This window comes from Giraffa tippelskirchi, chromosome X, assembly GCF_054371585.1.
Source record: "Giraffa tippelskirchi isolate mGirTip1 chromosome X, T2T-mGirTip1v1.2.pri, whole genome shotgun sequence".
NCBI classification, from domain to species: Eukaryota; Metazoa; Chordata; class Mammalia; order Artiodactyla; family Giraffidae; genus Giraffa; species Giraffa tippelskirchi.
This window is the reverse complement of record NC_137289.1, coordinates 139,396,835-139,413,474: the sequence shown is the minus strand read 5'-3', so window position 1 is coordinate 139,413,474 and position 16,640 is coordinate 139,396,835. Positions and strand designations below refer to the sequence as shown.

The 16,640-nt window shown below is 41.3% G+C and overlaps 2 protein-coding genes across 5 annotated transcripts in view; one reads left to right on the top strand and one right to left on the bottom strand.

Annotated features, from left to right (window-relative positions):
* The window catches only part of NHS (NHS actin remodeling regulator), a 356,345-nt gene extending 339,915 nt beyond the window's left edge, over nt 1–16,430 (top strand). For 3 of the 4 annotated variants that reach the window (XM_081564690.1, XM_081564688.1, XM_081564692.1), the window contains 5 exons: nt 1,994–2,186; nt 4,746–4,877; nt 6,342–9,305; nt 9,604–9,730; nt 12,346–16,430. In XM_081564690.1, coding sequence (XP_081420816.1) covers nt 1,994–2,186; nt 4,746–4,877; nt 6,342–9,305; nt 9,604–9,730; nt 12,346–12,955 — 4,026 coding nt within the window. In that variant the 3' untranslated portion in view covers nt 12,956–16,430. The remainder of the gene's footprint in view (nt 1–1,993; nt 2,187–4,745; nt 4,878–6,341; nt 9,306–9,603; nt 9,731–12,345) is intronic. The other variant, XM_081564689.1, reaches the window with a different exon arrangement.
* Nucleotides 12,339–16,640, bottom strand: part of RAI2 (retinoic acid induced 2) — a 482,439-nt gene continuing 478,137 nt past the window's right edge. Inside the window, exon 4 of the mRNA XM_081564698.1 lies at nt 12,339–14,123. Coding sequence (XP_081420824.1) covers nt 14,120–14,123 — 4 coding nt within the window. The 3' untranslated portion in view covers nt 12,339–14,119. The remainder of the gene's footprint in view (nt 14,124–16,640) is intronic.

Genomic DNA, 16,640 nt, shown 5'->3' with positions numbered 1-16,640 from the left:
TCCATCACAGCCTATCCCATTCTCTCTATACGCTGTCATTTCCTTCTCTCTTTCTTTATGGAAAACTCTGTTGTTTCTAACTAACCAACAGGTCTTCTTTTAAATCAGTTTAAAGAGTAGTATTTTCCTAACTTGAATTAAATATGAAGCAGACAGTAATGTCATTGGCTTTTCTATCCCTTCCCCTCCCCCAGTTGCATGAAGGCTCTGTTCAAAGCCTCACCTAACGACATTCCTGGACTTTGTAGTTCAGAGAAAAGAAATTTCAACTTGCCCTATATTTATCAGAACTGTAAAGGTTCAGCTTCTCAAATCAAAAGAGAACAGGACAAAAGGATTCTCTGGCAGCCAATTGTCCCTGTCACCATTAAATACAAAGTGCTTTTGGCTGCCAGTCAGAGACTGTAGTCAGGTCACTATTCCTTCTTTGTTTCCAAGTCCATTGTTATTCAAGCAAGGAATCTCCTACAAAATGTGGCCTCTGGTGTGTGTGTGGGGGGGAGTCTCTCCAGCTCCTGCTCTCTCCCCCTCTCTGTCTCTCTTTCTGCATGCACCAAACTTTTTTTTTTCCTTTTTGGAAGTTACCTAGGAAACAAAGTCTTTTGTGCTCCAACTTTATTTGAGCTATTCGCTTCGCTGGGAATCTGCACAAAAGCTGGAGAGAGAAAGAAGGTTGCAATGTTTTGCTAACAAACGTTCATGGCGAACACATTTTTCTCAAGGGGGTAATCATATCCTGTTGGGTGTTTTGGGGGGCTTTGCAGATACCTCTGACAAGGTAAGCAAATGCTGGGGGTTAATTTAAAACAAGTGGCTCTGGAATCTTCTCTTTAGGGGGACTTGAGGACAGTTCACTTGACGATATGTGAAATCCTCTGAGTCAACAGGGTGTGATGCTTCCAAATATGAGGATGAGAATTTATTGAATGAGCCTGATTTTTAGCACAGAGTATTATTAAAACATAACTGGAATAAGAGGGGAAAATGCTTATTTTATACAGCCACCTTCCTGCCAATTGTGGAAAGAAAGAATACTAGGTTCAGTGGTGAAAACAGTCTTTTACTAATCTGGTTTAGAAGCCCAACCCTGAAATCTAACTTGGGATGGAGCCTTTTTAAAAATCTGGGCTAGGAGCCCAATCCTGAAATAAAAGTTAGACAATATTAATAGCAGTCAAAGGTTTGGATGGAGAATTTTCAAACATCACATGGAAGTCAAGGTCTTTAAATACACAGCTGGAAGAAAAGCTTCACACTGCAAAGGTGAAGGAAAAAAAACTAAGACTGTTTTACTCTTCCAAATCTGAAGAAGAAACCCACTTGAGTCTTTCCCTCCAGTAATAGAATTTGTATTTTCCACTATCGACTGTGGGTGGAAGTTCTTCACTTTTGTTTTTCCATGTGTATAGTGTTGAAAAGCTGCATTTTTAAATGTCATTCATAAATGCTATCATCCTGCAGTAAAATTAACTCCTCATATTTGAATCTGGCCTCTCAGATTAGGTCAGCTTGTCCTTCTGGTGATGTGTTCTGGAATGTCTCCTGACTCCAGGCTTTCTGGCCACTTTTCCAAACCTTTTCAAGGGCATCTAAATCATCTTCTGTCTGTGATCCTAGTCACCTAGAGCTTTCTAGAGTTTGAATAAGAATTTATGGGGAGACAGATATCCAGAAAGTGAACCTACCTCTCAGCGGGTTAGAGACTCACATCTTTCTTCAGTTTCAAGTTTGGGGATTTCTGGCTACCTGGTCTCTCCTCTTAATTCCCTTTGACCTGAAAAGCATGTTTAGCCAGTTTTTTTCCTTTGTGTTGCTTGACTGTTGAAATTATAACTTTCAATTAGTTGTGCTTACTAACTATGCCTAGGAATTCTTCGTTTGACCTGAAAGCTTATTTCTGACCTCATTTTTCTTAACTAAACTCTGAAATTCCTTACATGTGTGTTTGTGTATAAACTCCTGAGAGCTGAGTCTGAACGTACTTTGTTTGCAGTCCCATCCCCCAGAGGATGAAGATACAGATGTCATGTTAGGGCAAAGGCCGAAAAACCCAGTACACAATATCCCCTCAACACTGGACAAGCAGACCAACTGGAGCAAAGCACTGCCTCTCCCGACGCCAGAGGAAAAGATGAAACAAGATGCCCAAGTGATTTCTTCCTGCATTATTCCCATCAACGTCACTGGTATTGCTCTGTTCGTTTCCTTTGGGGCAGTCGGGTCAGAATATTCAGTGTATTAAATATGGTCAAAGCCTGTGCTGGTGGGAGTACCAGTTAAGAATACCACTTTGTAACCAAATAATACCTTTTTCATCAGGACACAACCCAGAAGATGTTCAATATGCTTTTGTCAGGTTTTGAACATCAATTTGCATATGTTCTGCTGGGCTGCTTGTTATGTAAATGATGGACAGTTTCTTTCTGGGGAAAAAAAAAAGTCACTAAACAGCTCTCTGGCCAGAGCTGACTGAAATAATGGAGGAAGTGGCAGTGATTAATCCTATGGTAATGAGGCGGGGCGCTGCCAGAGAGGAAGCAGCAAGCCCCAGGTTTCTAAAACTACAAGTAATGATTCTATAGATCAACTATCAAATCTATTTTCATGCTTCCTTGGATGGAGGTAGGCTTGTTTAAAAGATCATTTAGACTTCTGCACTGCTTTTAGGGATTTTTGACCTAAAAATACATGGATTCATGGATGAAAGCTGAATTCGACTCTAAACCCAGCAAGCTTGTCTTCTGTTCACCCTCTGCTTTCCTCCTCCTGTGTACTGACAGTTGGGATATTAGTCTAAGTCAAAGGCAAGCCTGTGTGGACTTTTCTTAGAAAGTTTATTGGCAGCAATTGAAAACTTCAGAATTGGTGATTTTCCAATGCGGTAACCTTAGCTGTAAGCAAAACGTTGCTGTAAAACAGTCTCACTTTCAAAGATAGAAATTAAATGATCTATCCATTGGGGTTTCTTTAAGCATCTCTAATAGTTAAATTCTAACTTAGGTTAGAATGGCCATTTTATGAGTGACTTCCATCCTGGTAACATGTAATAACTGAAGATTGTATGTTGTTCAGGATGCATTTTGGACATGGCCATTACTAACCTCACTCAAATTTCTCTTATATAAAATGGGGAGCAAATGATGACCAGGTATCAGGGTAGATACTGTTTTCTTCCTGACAAATAGGAGTTCTAGTTGATTGGCTGATTGTGAGCTGGGAGTTAATTTTCCTGATGACCTATTCAACTTGTAGGATAAATTATCCTAGAGATGTGCACTTTATCTGATCTCCATAATCTAAATGAGATGGCTGTCAAAATGGATCATTTTGGCATCCTCTTAAACTAACTTTCAGTTCTGGAAATATCGATTATTAGCAGCACCTGCTTTCTTCATGGCACTGTAAGTAAAATTTTGTTTTCAAATTTAGCCCTTTGATTATAGGTCTTGTGATTCAGGAAAATGAAAGATCTTTCCTTCTGCTTTATTTCAGGAACTCTCAGGCTCAAGCCTAGATTATATGTTGATTTCAAGAACTTTAATGAGAAAGTTGTCAATTATGTCCATACGACACAAAATATCTGTGTCTGTAATGTAATTATTATGATTAGAAGGAAGGATTTTAATCTCTGGTTGGAACTAAAAAAGGAAAATTTCATTAGTATGAATTCTTTGATAGCATTTGAAATTATTCATTATATGATATCTCATTCAGATTTTTCAACATGAGTTCTAGAAACTGTTATTACTGTGAAGCTAAGCAGAACTCAAACCGTTTCATTACATAACCGAACCAAAGTTTAACAAGACCATCCTGCCCCATGTTTAACAATCAGGATACATGATGAGGCAACCAGATTCCAAAGCACTTTTGGCTTATGGCAGTTCAAGTTCCTCACATCCTCCATCATTCTAGTTTTGAAAGGGCTGCATTAGTGTGTCAACAGACTATGGAAAGAGAAACTAATGAGAATCATGGTTTGCTACCTGTATTTACAGAAGAAAATGACACGTGTAAAGACTGGGAATTCCAGCTTTACTGACAGTTGGTACAGAAGGTAGGTCCACTTAAGTGAAGAACTGGGGACTGCCTTGTATGTTTTATTGATGAGACACTGTTGCTAAACCAAAAGGTGTCCAATTTAGGCAGCAGAAGAAATAGGCAGTTACATGATGATTTTAAAAACACATCTCTCGGTTGTTGTTTTCCTCACAGGTGGTGGTGGTGATGGTGGTGGTGGTGGTGGTGGTGGTGATGGTGGTGGTGGTGGTGGTGGTGGTGGTGGTGGTGGTGTGTGTGTGTGTGTGTGTGTGTGTGTGTGTATGTGTGTGAGAGAGAGAGGTGGTGTATGTGTCTGTCTGTGCTATGCAAAGATATCCACTTCAGAAAGCCCAGAAAGAGACCAGTAAGTAGTAGTAACTAAAGGTTGTAGAAGTCCTTAAGGAGCCATTTCTGTGTGAGAGTGATTCTTTGATGTTATTTTTCTCTCCTCTCTCTCTTGATTTTCCTTCTTGGCTTGTTACTTTTGGCAGTGCAAGCTATTGTGGCGAGCTGCATTTAGAAGTAAAGCCTAATGTACTACAGCATAATTTAAATAAGAGCTGAATACGGTCTCCCTTATATTTGTTTACAGGCTTAATCCAAACTCTTCCTTCCTTCCAATCAATAAATATCATTGTGTTCCAAGCAAATGAAAATTTGTTTGCCATTCCTAAAGGCTAATGAGACCTATTTGTGGGTTGCAGGAGTCGGTTTTGACAGAGAAGCTAGTATACGCTGCTCTCTTGTTCATTCACAATCTGTGCTACAGCGGAGACGAAAACTGAGGAGGAGGAAAACCATTTCGGGTATCCCCAGAAGAGTCCAACAAGAAATAGGTGTGGTATAAAACTGTTAATGGTTAATAGTCTGTCAGGTGCCAATTATATGGACACATAATGGAAGCTGGCCTTTAACCAGCTTCCTTAAAAACATCAACTATTACTGTAACTCATAGAGGTTTTGAAATGATGTGTACTTGTTTTGTGTTCAGTAAGCCAGGTAGTATTACTTTTTAAATTTCCATTCTTGACTGTGAAAGCTTGACTTTATGGATTTACTCATATACGTTCAGATTTGGGGCTTCCCAGGTGGTGCTAGTGATAAAGAACCCACCTGCCAATGCAGGAGACGAAAGAGATGTGGGTTCGATCCTGGGTCAGGAAGGTCCCCTGGAGGAGGGCATGGCAACCCACTCCAGTATTCTTGCCTGGAGAATCCCATGGACAGGGGAGCCTGGTGGGCTACAGTCCACAGGGTCACAGAGAGTCAGACACGACTGAAGTGAATTAGCATGCACAGCATGCACATTCAGATTTTATGGCTGAAATATAGTAGTTTGCTAACTTGTAAAAGTATTCTTAAGGTAGAAATTAAGCAAAACAAGATTCAGTGAAAGACTCTTTTAGAAAAGTATAGATTTGTCTGAAGAGAGATATACTATATGACATTAATTATTTTAAAAGGTATTGAATATTGATAACATGATACCCTTGGTTACAGTTTTTCTATTTTTTTTGTTCATTGTGTTTAAGATATCTCTTCCTATAATTTTAAAAATTATTATGATAGTATCTCTTGTATATAAGATTATATCATAATGAATTCTATGATTTTTATTTCATTATGCTTATATCAAGAAATTACAGTGTATAGTTGCCAAAAAAACAAGATGTATTTTACTTAAAAAATATTAGACCTACTGGAGTAAAGTAATTTGATCATGAAGAGAGAGAATTCACAAGAGATCTAGATACTTATCTTCTCTTAGTGTATATCGGAGTAGGCAATGGCACCCCACTCCAGTACTCTTGCCTGGAAAATCCCATGGATGGAGGAGCCTGGTAGGCTACAGTCCATGGGGTCGCTAAGAGTTGGACACGACTGAGCGACTTCACTTTCACTTTTCCCTTTCATGCACTGGAGAAGACAATGGCAACCCACTCCAGTATTCTTGCCTGGAGAATCCCAGGGACGGTGGAGCCTGGTGGGCTGCCGTCTATGGGGTCGCACAGAGTCAGACACAACTATAGCGACTTAGTAGTAGTAGTAGTAGTGTATATACATACATACATACAGTGTGTATTTGTGTGTATATATATAGAGAGAGAGAATCAGAGAGGCAAAGGGACAGAGAGAGACTGCCCAAAGCATTGTAACTTTCTCCTCATTTTATACACTGATTTTTTTTTCCTGTAAGAAAAACTTCAACATGCTAGCATCCAAACTTGTGAACAGCTCTCAGAATGTCTGTTCATCTGCTGATGTATGAAGTATCTCACTGTGCTTTCCATGTGCCCTAGATTCTGATGAATCGCCTGTGGCCAGGGAAAGGAATGTGATTGTGCACACAAATCCAGACCCTTCCAACACTGTCAACAGGAGGTCTGGAACCAGGGACTCGGAGTGCCAAACTGAGGATATTCTGATTGCTGCTCCATCCAGAAGAAGAATCAGAGCTCAAAGGGGTCAAAGCATTGCAGCTTCCCTTTCTCATTCTGCTGGCAACATTTCTGCACTGGCAGACAAAGGTGACACCATGTTTACTACTGCAGTGAGCAGCCGCACGAGATCTCGGAGCCTTCCCAGGGAGGGCAACAGAGGTGGGGATGCTGAGCCCAAAGTTGGTGCTAAACCCTCAGCATATGAAGAGGGGGAGCCTTTCGTGGGAGACCAAGAAAGAACCTTTACTGATTGCAGTGAGGCCCCCAACAGCCCCAGTGCACAGGAGCACCAGCCTGCTTTGAGCCTGGCCTGTTCTCAACATCTTCACAGCCCCCAGCACAAGTTAAATGACAGAGGGAGGTCGCGTCTGTCCCGGATGGCTGCGGATTCTGGCAGCTGTGACATCTCCTCCAACTCAGACACCTTTGGGAGCCCCATCCACTGCATTTCCACAGCTGGCGTCCTCCTCAGCAGCCACATGGACCAGAAAGATGACCACCAGTCATCCAGTGGCAACTGGAGCGGGAGCAGCTCCACATGCCCCTCACAGACCTCAGAGACGATCCCTCCTGCAGCTTCTCCTCCCCTCACTGGCTCTTCACACTGTGACTCGGAGTTGTCACTCAACACGGCCCCTCATGCTAACGAGGACACCAGTGTCTTCGTGACAGAGCAGTACAACGACCAACTAGAGAAAGTGAGAGGCCACCGGACAAACTCCTTTACCTCCACGGTGGCAGACCTGTTGGATGACCCCAACAACAGCAACACGAGCGACAGCGAGTGGAATTACCTACACCATCATCACGACGCCTCCTGCCGCCAGGATTTTAGTCCTGAGCGTCCCAAGGCAGACAGCCTGGGCTGCCCAAGCTTCACGAGCATGGCCACTTATGACAGCTTTCTGGAAAAGTCTCCGTCGGACAAAGCCGACACCAGCTCTCACTTTTCAGTGGACACAGAAGGATACTACACCTCCATGCACTTTGACTGTGGTCTCAAAGGCAGTAAGAATTATGTCTGTCACTATGCAGCCCTGGGCCCAGAGAATGGCCAGGGCGTTGGGGTTCCTCCTGCACTTTCAGACTGTGCCTGGCAGGACTACTTAGACCACAGGAGGCAGGGGAGACCAAGCATCTCTTTCAGGAAACCAAAGGCAAAGCCAACTCCACCTAAACGTAGCTCATCGTTGAGGAAGTCTGACGGAAATGCAGACACTTCTGAGAAGAAAGAACCAAAGACAAGCAGTGGCCAGCTCCTGCCTCACAGTTCCAGGGAAATGAAGCTGCCTCTCGATTTCTCCAACACACCTTCTCGAATGGAAAATGCCAATCTTCCCAAGCCAGAACCTTCGTGGATGAACCAGAATGAACATGGTATTAAGGAACCTCAGTTAGACACTCCAGATGTTCCACCATTCAAAGATGAAGGTGCTGAATCAACTCACTATGCAGACCTCTGGCTTCTAAATGACTTGAAAACAAATGACCCTTACAGATCTTTATCTAATTCAAGCACTGCTACAGGTACCACCGTTATTGAATGCATTAAATCTCCAGAGAGTTCTGAATCCCAAACATCCCAGTCAGAATCTAGAGCCACCACCCCCTCCCTTCCTTCTGTCGACAATGAATTTAAACTGGCTTCACCAGAAAAGCTGGCTGGCCTGGCATCTCCATCAAGCGGCTACTCCAGCCAGTCTGAAACGCCAACGTCCTCTTTCCCTACTGCTTTCTTTTCTGGCCCATTGTCTCCTGGAGGTAGCAAAAGAAAGCCGAAAGTCCCAGAAAGGAAATCCTCCCTCCAGCAACCCTCCTTAAAAGATGGTGCTCTGTCACTGAGTAAAGATCTGGAACTTCCAATTATACCTCCTACCCATCTTGACCTAAGTGCTCTTCATAATGTCTTGAACAAACCATTCCACCACCGCCACCCACTACACGTCTTCAGTCATAATAAGCAGAACACAGTAGGAGAAACACTGAGGTCCAATCCTCCACCGTCTCTTGCAATTACACCCACGGTCCTGAAATCAGTTAACCTTAGGTCCATCAGTAAATATGAAGAAGTTAAGCAAAAAGAAGGAAACAACACAGATCTCCCCTACCTGGAGGAAAGCACTCTCACCACAGGTAAGATTAGGCCGCACGTGATTAAGAAATCATTACCATGTCAGTATGCCACTGAAGACACCATCCTGTCCTTTTTAGACTCCTCTGCAGTTGAGATGGGACCAGATAAACTACAGTTAGAAAAAAAATGTACTTTTGATGTGAAGCATCATTGTGATCCAGAAACGGTAACCTCAGCTGGCAGCAATCTTCTAGATTCAAATGTCACAAGAGACCAAATGCAGATGGAGAGTGAGCCTGTTTCAGAAAACACACCAAGTAAAAGTTGTGACTTTCTCACGGAAGGCTTTCAGAGGGTCTTTGCAGCTCGCCCAAATGATTCAGATGGTAAGACACTGCAATATGGAGCTGGTCCAGATGGAGCCCTAGCGCAGGTCCAGAAGTTGTCTTTTGTAGATCACGAGGAAGCTGCACCCCCAGAGTCTGTGGATGTGCTCACACCTCAGTCAGACTCTCCAACTCGAGTCACAGACATAGGCTATCAACTTAAGCCTCAACTTGGGATGAGCCACCACCATGACAAAGTGCCTGGGACTATCAGCTCTGAAGCAGAGATATCAACTATAAATCCATGCCCTGAAAAGTGTTCTGAGCAGGAGAATATTGCTTCAGGGATTTCAGCCAAAAGTGCCTCTGATAACAGCGGAGCAGAGGAGACCCAAGGAAGTGTGGATGAGGTTTCATTGAAAGGTCAGTTGTTGACACCTTTGTCACAATGGAAAGGTGTCTCGTGGCACTTCCTGAAGTGTTCTTTCTTCCCTTTCCCATAATACAGTACAGCCCTGGGTATTGGTTTCCCTCCTCCTTTTTAACTTATTAAAACAATTACGATCAAAACTTTTGTTATGGAGGGACTAAGTGTGACAGATAGCTCTTTCACTGTAAAAATGGCAGCCAGGTAACTGCTGTTTATTGTTCCCCAAGTCAGGGAAGCCCAGCAATGTGCCAGGTGACTTCTTCCTAAAGATGCCTTTGTTCTTAATTTAAGAATCGTCACCGAGTGATGACTCTGTGATGTCACCAGTAAGTGAAGACTCTCAGGCTGAAGCAGAAAGTGTGTTCGTGTCTCCCAACAAACCTCGAACAACTGAGGATTTGTTTGCAGTTATTCACAGGTGAGGCAACGACACCAAAGGTTTTGCTTCTGAGGATGCTTCTCATCAAACGCAAATATGGAAAAGCCTTGGGTACTTATAATACACTCCTCAAAAAACACAAGGGAAAAAAATGATTTTTCCAAATCAAATTGACAGACTTACATTCCAGTTGAGAAATATGTGGCTTTATATGTAGTAAGGTAGACTTCAATTGAGAGACTTTCCTAAGAACTGCTGAGGGAAGCTGTTTTTTCCCCCAGAGAAAAGACATTCTGGAACAAGTGTTTATTTGAAAGCAATTTGTGGTCAAGTAACTTAAGAGTGAAAACTCAAATTCTAGTGTAATCTCTGACTTTCAAATAATTGCTTAACCTAAAAAACATGCTCAAAGCTATAACCCTACACTAGCAGAGATAAGTTGACTCACTACACACAGCCCCAGATTTAAGACAAGACAGTGTAGAAACCTGCCCATTTCACAGTCCGCAACAACTAATCACTACTCTCTTTTCCCCTTCTCTTCCTAAAACTTAACATTTCTTTAATAACACTGGCCTTCTATAGATTTAATGCTCCATACCAGGCTCCTCCATCCCTGGGATTCTCCAGTATTCTTGCCCGGAGAGTCCCAGGGACAGAGGAGCCTGGTGGGCTGCCGTCTATGGGGTTGGACAGAGTCGGACACGACTGAAGCGACTTAGCAGCAGCAGCATCCCATGAACAGGGGATGTCCTCTGGGCTGCTTCCATGCTGATCATTCACATTCTCTCATCAGTCCCCGTACCCCTGTGATCAGGGCCCCTATTTGCAAGAACACTCCTTACAAGCTGTGACCAAAGAACAGAGCAGGAACTAGCCCTTGGAAACTGAACCCGTATCAGACTGAGATATCCAGAGCACGCCTACTCCTTTCACAGCTGCGACTGCCTACTTCACTACATCTCAGTGACCTAGATGCGGCTCCCAAGGGACAAAACCTGGCGACTGTCTTGTCTTCCTCATGAAGTTATACTGTGAAGCAAGTTCTTCTCAAGTAGCTTACCACTGTTTTTTCCCCAGGATCATACCTCCTAGGGGAACTTGTGTTTTCTCTTCATGTGGTTCTCTCATAAAGAAGGAGCACCTGCTCCCCAACAACTTTTCTCTTTTTTAAAGGGGCCAATCACAAGCACATTCTGTGTAGACCTTAGCAGGCTCACCTTTCTATTCGGAGAAAGAAGAATCGTTATTTTTTTTTTGTCCCCAGTTACATTCCCCTCACCCGCTTTTATCCCCAACCTTAGGACAAGTTATTAAATGCTGTGTGAGTTAAAGAACCAATGCTAGTGTCTAGAAGAGTGGACAGAATGTAAGGAGTAGAGTCAGAAAGACATTGAATTGAAACCCAATGCTGCCACGTCCTGTCCAGTCTTGAGTCACTTAAAACCTGTGTACCTATTCCCTTGCTGTAAATAGGATACCTATAGCTCATATATTCAGTTCTGATGATACAGTATCATGTCATTGTCTAGAATATGATAGATACTAAAAGCAGACATTATTTTGAAATCCCTACCTTATTGGAGTGCCAGACACTGGCATACACAAGATAGTAACCACAGAGCTTCCCGTGAATGAAAATCAGGCTGGTCTCCAATTGCAAAGCTGACATCTTCTCTAACCTACAGGTTTTTAGGTTGGTGAGAAAGCAAGTCACCAATACGTTGCAATGAACTGAAGTCATGCTGACTCATGATTAAGTTCACTAAATTTATGCCTGTTTATTTTAGCTAAAGAAATAATACAATGATGGGTGGGTGCCTAGGTTTGGTAGACTTAGCAGAGTTTGGTAATCTTAGATTTACATTTAGGCAGCATTTATTTATGTGCAGCACAGTGACAAGAAACATTTTCTTTTCTTGAGAGCTTATAGTGCACAGAGCTTTAAGAGCTCCAGAGGTGGCCTAGATATTGATTAATAGAGCATTGACATTCCTAGGTAGCTATGGAAAATGGTATTTGCAGCCAAAATAGATTGACTTATTTAAGGAGTCATGGAAGAAATATCTTTATATGGAGGAATTTTAAAAGTAGACAGAATAGTGTAATACACCTACCCCTCCCCCCTCCACCTAAACACACACATAGACATGTCTATCACCCAAACCTATCAACCATCAGCCTGTGGCTAGTCCTGTCCCATCCGTACCTCTATCCACTTTGTTCTCCCAGTATTCAGTGGAAGCCAGTCCCAGACATCAGAGTATTTCATTTGTAATACGGAGACAGGCTGAATGAAGGGGACAGTCCTTCACCATCTACATGCTAACCAGAAGTCAGAGAGCAGTAGTTTTTTATACTTTTGTGAAACATCCCAGTAAGTCCTCCTCTAAAACCTCTAGCCTCCCCATGAGTCATTATTTGAAATGGTCCCTTCCATAAACCTAATTCCTGTCTACTGGTTATTGGAGAATTTCCCGCAGGCTGCAAGTACAAGGGTTGGGTCTTACTCCTCACTCCCGCAGCCCTAATGCTTAATATCCCAGCAGACAGAGGTCACCAAACTGCTCTTTAAGGGGATGCAGGAATGTGACTTAACACTTTTAGTTTCATTCAAATGTATTGTGGACTGAGATTTTTCCCTGTCTTAAAAGGTCCAAGAGGAAAGTACTTGGAAGAAAAGATTCTGGGGACATGTCTGTTCGCAGTAAATCGAGAGCTTCCCTGGGTAACAGTAGCAGCAACAGCGCCTGTTCTGTCACCTCGCCCAACAGCAATGTGACTACCCCAAACAGCCAGAGGTCTCCTGGCCTCATCTACCGAAATGCCAAAAAGTCCAACACATCCAATGAAGAGTTTAAGCTATTACTCCTGAAGAAAGGCAGTCGCTCAGATTCCAGTTACCGTATGTCTGCTACTGAGATCTTGAAGAGTCCCATCCTGCCCAAACCTCCTGGGGACCTCACCGCCGAGTCCCCCCAAAGCACCCATGAGGCCCATCAGGGGTCACCAGGAACTGAAGCACTGTCTCCCCTCTCTCCATGCTCCCCACGGGTTAACGCAGAAGGGTTTTCCTCGAAGAACTTTGCCACCTCGGCATCGGCCAGGGTTGGACGTTCCCGGGCCCCTCCTGCGGCCAGCAGCAGCCGCTACAGTGTCCGCTGCAGGCTGTATAACGCGCCCATGCAGGCAATCTCCGAGGGTGAGACCGAAAACTCTGATGGGAGCCCACATGACGACCGATCGTCCCAGAGCTCAACGTAGGCGACCCCACCAGGCTGGCTATCCAAGGCCAAAACCTTACTCATATGAGGATGGAGCAACAAAACGGAAGATGTGGGACAAGTCAGCATGTGGTGGGGTCCCATCACGTTTACCAACGAGTTCCTAAATATTTGCTGGGGAAATGGAAGGTGGTTTGGTCTTTCTTATTTTCCATATTTTTAAGTAGCTGCACTGTCTTTCATATTTTTCTTTAGCATAGTTTGATTTACCCAGTCTCATTCCTTTTGATAATAGAGAATTTTAAAATGTGTGCTTTTCACAAAACCTAGAAAAATTTTTCCCAGAGCTGCCTATTCAGAAAACAAAGCCCTCACTGTCATAATTCATATAAAGATGAAATTACTCTGGAGGTTTGGTATATTTTTACATTCAAATGAACTAAAGCAAAATTTAGAAGAACTACACACATGTAAATACCATATTTTTGATAAAAATGTGTAAATAGATTTATCGACGACGAGTGGACATGTGGCCAATTATCTACCACACACCAACTGTTTATAGAACACAACAAATACAGTGTAATAATTGTATTCTGTGAATACCATCTTCATATCAAATACCATACTTAAATGTCCACCAATATGATTTCTGAGTGATAAACCTCAAATATGACTTTTAAACTGGTGAAATAAAGGAAATCTTGAGGTCATATAGTGAAATGTGATTAATTTAAAACAATGAATTCAGACTTAACCATTTTTGTGACAAATTGCAGCATCACACAAACTACTGGTAACACATGGCTGATTCGCCATGTGGTAATTTGAGAAGAATTAAAAGCATGCTTTTGATTTAAAAAACAAAATGAGTGAGAGAAATCATCATTTTCAATACAAAGCCCTGAACAACAGCACTTGACAGTGTCCTTTTAACTTCAGTTTTTCAATGGATTGCTTTAAAGAGAATGAGTAGGGAAAACAGTAGTTAATTTTAGATTACATTTTATATTACACTACTGGGGACATAAACAGTCATAATCTGATGACTATTACCTTTAAACTCCTTCAACAGTTTAGCAATTAGCTCCAGGTTCTTTAATGAACAATAAAACATAAGCATGCCACAGAGCTGTGGATTTATCAGTAGGTACCTGCAATGAGTTTTCAGTGACGCTTTCTCTCTGTGCTGACGAGATTCATGCTACCTAAAAATTAACAGAAATGACACTGTGAACAACGTAGTTGGGAAATAGGTATGTGTATATGCATTATTTATATTCACTGTTAAATGGGATTGGGGAGCATCTCTGGTTCACAATGCTACATACAACTGAGTTTTTGTCTGATTTTACTCTTATCTGCTTGATGGCAAAAGGGGAGGGTGGTGGGTGGGACGAGAAATGTCAGGGCAAGTGCTCTGATAAAATGAAGGCAGGGAAACAAGCTGAATTACTTGAAATTACTTGAATTTTCTTGTCTTAAAACTGAAAAAAAATGTAGTTACAAGTTGAAATCTGCCAATGTGTTATACACCCGTGATTTTAACATGAACTGATACTAATGTTTGAGATGATATGTCAGAAATATAAGCAGCTATGAACTTGGAATATGTTTTGAATGAGAGAAGGTAGAAAGTAGAGAACTAAGAAGGAATATGGCCTATAAAAGAATAGAATGTGATTAGAATGATAGAACATACCAGAGTTACCAAGAAATTGATAAGCAGCTGGTTTTAAGCTTATGCAAGTGGTATTTGGAAAAGTAGGATGTGTGAAAGGGGGTTTGTGGTTTTGGTTTAATTCATGCAATATGAAGGAGAAAGCCTGGTCTAAGAAGATGCTATCTTTCAATAGAAACACTTTATAAGACATTACAGAGTAAGAATTACAGAATCTGATTGCTGTTGGGTTTCCGTTTGTTTCTTTGGAAAGAAAAAAAAAATATCCAGTTTATTCTATTTGTTTTTGCTATCAAAATGTGTTTCTTAATTTCTTGTCATCCTTGTATGTAAAAGGGGTGCTGGGGTGGTGGGGTAGAGGAGGGAGAATGTGTGTGTGTGCGCGCTTGTGCAGGGATAGATAAGCTACCTGGTAAAGGATACATTTGAACATTTATAAAGTGTTATACTTTTTATTAAAAGAAAAATGTTTGGGGGTTTGGAAAAATTGGACCATCATTTCTCATTGGAACCCATTAGTTAAGAAAACCAGCATGGTTTAACACCACATGGGAACATGAATAACTTTTTTCTCATGCTTTGAAAAGTACACTTGGCAAACTTTTAAAAATAAGGTTTTTAGACAAATGCGATAAGAATTCATTTCCAGTCACAATAGGTGATCTTTTGTAATTTTCATAAAAGCAGTTCGTTTGCAGTATGGCTTTTGTGTAATTAGGGGGTTTTTAGTGTAAAGAAAGGTATGTGGGCTTTAAAAGTGATTCTAAATCTTGAACAGAAAACACAAATTGGCTTTAACAAATATGTCACCTTATTATTGACATTAATTTAAGTAATGGTACCATATATATTTTAAAATACATATTGACTTGAATTGTGAGGCAATAAGATAGCATCTATATGTAATGATCACAGAACTAACCCTTAGAATATAGTTTTACTTATTTTGTTTACTCTAAAAATCTATAGCAGAGTTTCTCTATTTTATATTTCATAGATTAAAAAAAAAAAAACCCAGATAAAGATGGATTTAAAATTCACTGTGCAAGAGAGTATTGAGTAACAAACAGAGTTAAAAAAAAAAAAAAAAGGCAAGAAATTCCTTTGTAATTTGGAATAGTCTACATGGCTTTATCACATAGCATATAAGACCAAGATTTAGAGGGCTGTCTTCAACATCACTGCCGTCTTGAAGCAGGGTACACACATTAGGTATTGTGAGGAACATCAACCCAAACTTTTCTTCTGTTGTTTGCACTGATGCTATTTTTTTCTTCTTTTATGTTCTACAACATGTCTATGTTGTGTGGGGGAGATATTTTTTCCTTATTTTTTGATTTTTTTCTTTTTTTTTTTGGCTAAGTAGAGGACATGGACTAGTTGTAGCAAACAACACGCTGTTTGCTCTTGCCAAAGTTCAGTGAGAGAGTACATATGCTGCAGCGGTGGCAGACTTAGAGAACTAGATCATGACAAAGATTTACAACTATGAGGAAGGTTATAGTGTAACTCTTTTGGTACTAGAACCAGTTCATGCTGGCCGAAAGACAATGGTTTATGGACTTGCCTCCATTTTGTATTTTTGTAATATTTGTAAATACGGACTTTTTAAATTGTTGCAAAAATGGTTTCTTTTGTAAGATGTTTTCAACGTTTACATTCAATTCAAGCCTTTGTATATTTTAGAGCTGTGCAACACTTTAAGTCTTGTATTTATTTTTAGTAAAAATGGTGACAATTTCATTGTGAACCCCTCTCAAAAAAATGTACCAGAAAAGTTTGATTACCTAGAAAGTGTGTATAGAAACTGCAAATAAACGTGACTGCAATTAAACGATTGGCTTCTCTCTTCATTGTTATGTAATTGCACGCCTGGGGTTTCACAAACAGCAAGTGTTTCATAGGAGACCTGGACAGAAGTGAGGGGAACTGCTATGGTAAAAGTATGAGCAAAATAATAATGGTAATAATAAACACTGTCTCTGTAATGGGCTCTAATTTTGCTTTGTATTTGAGAGGAGAGAGAATACATTTCCAACGTCCA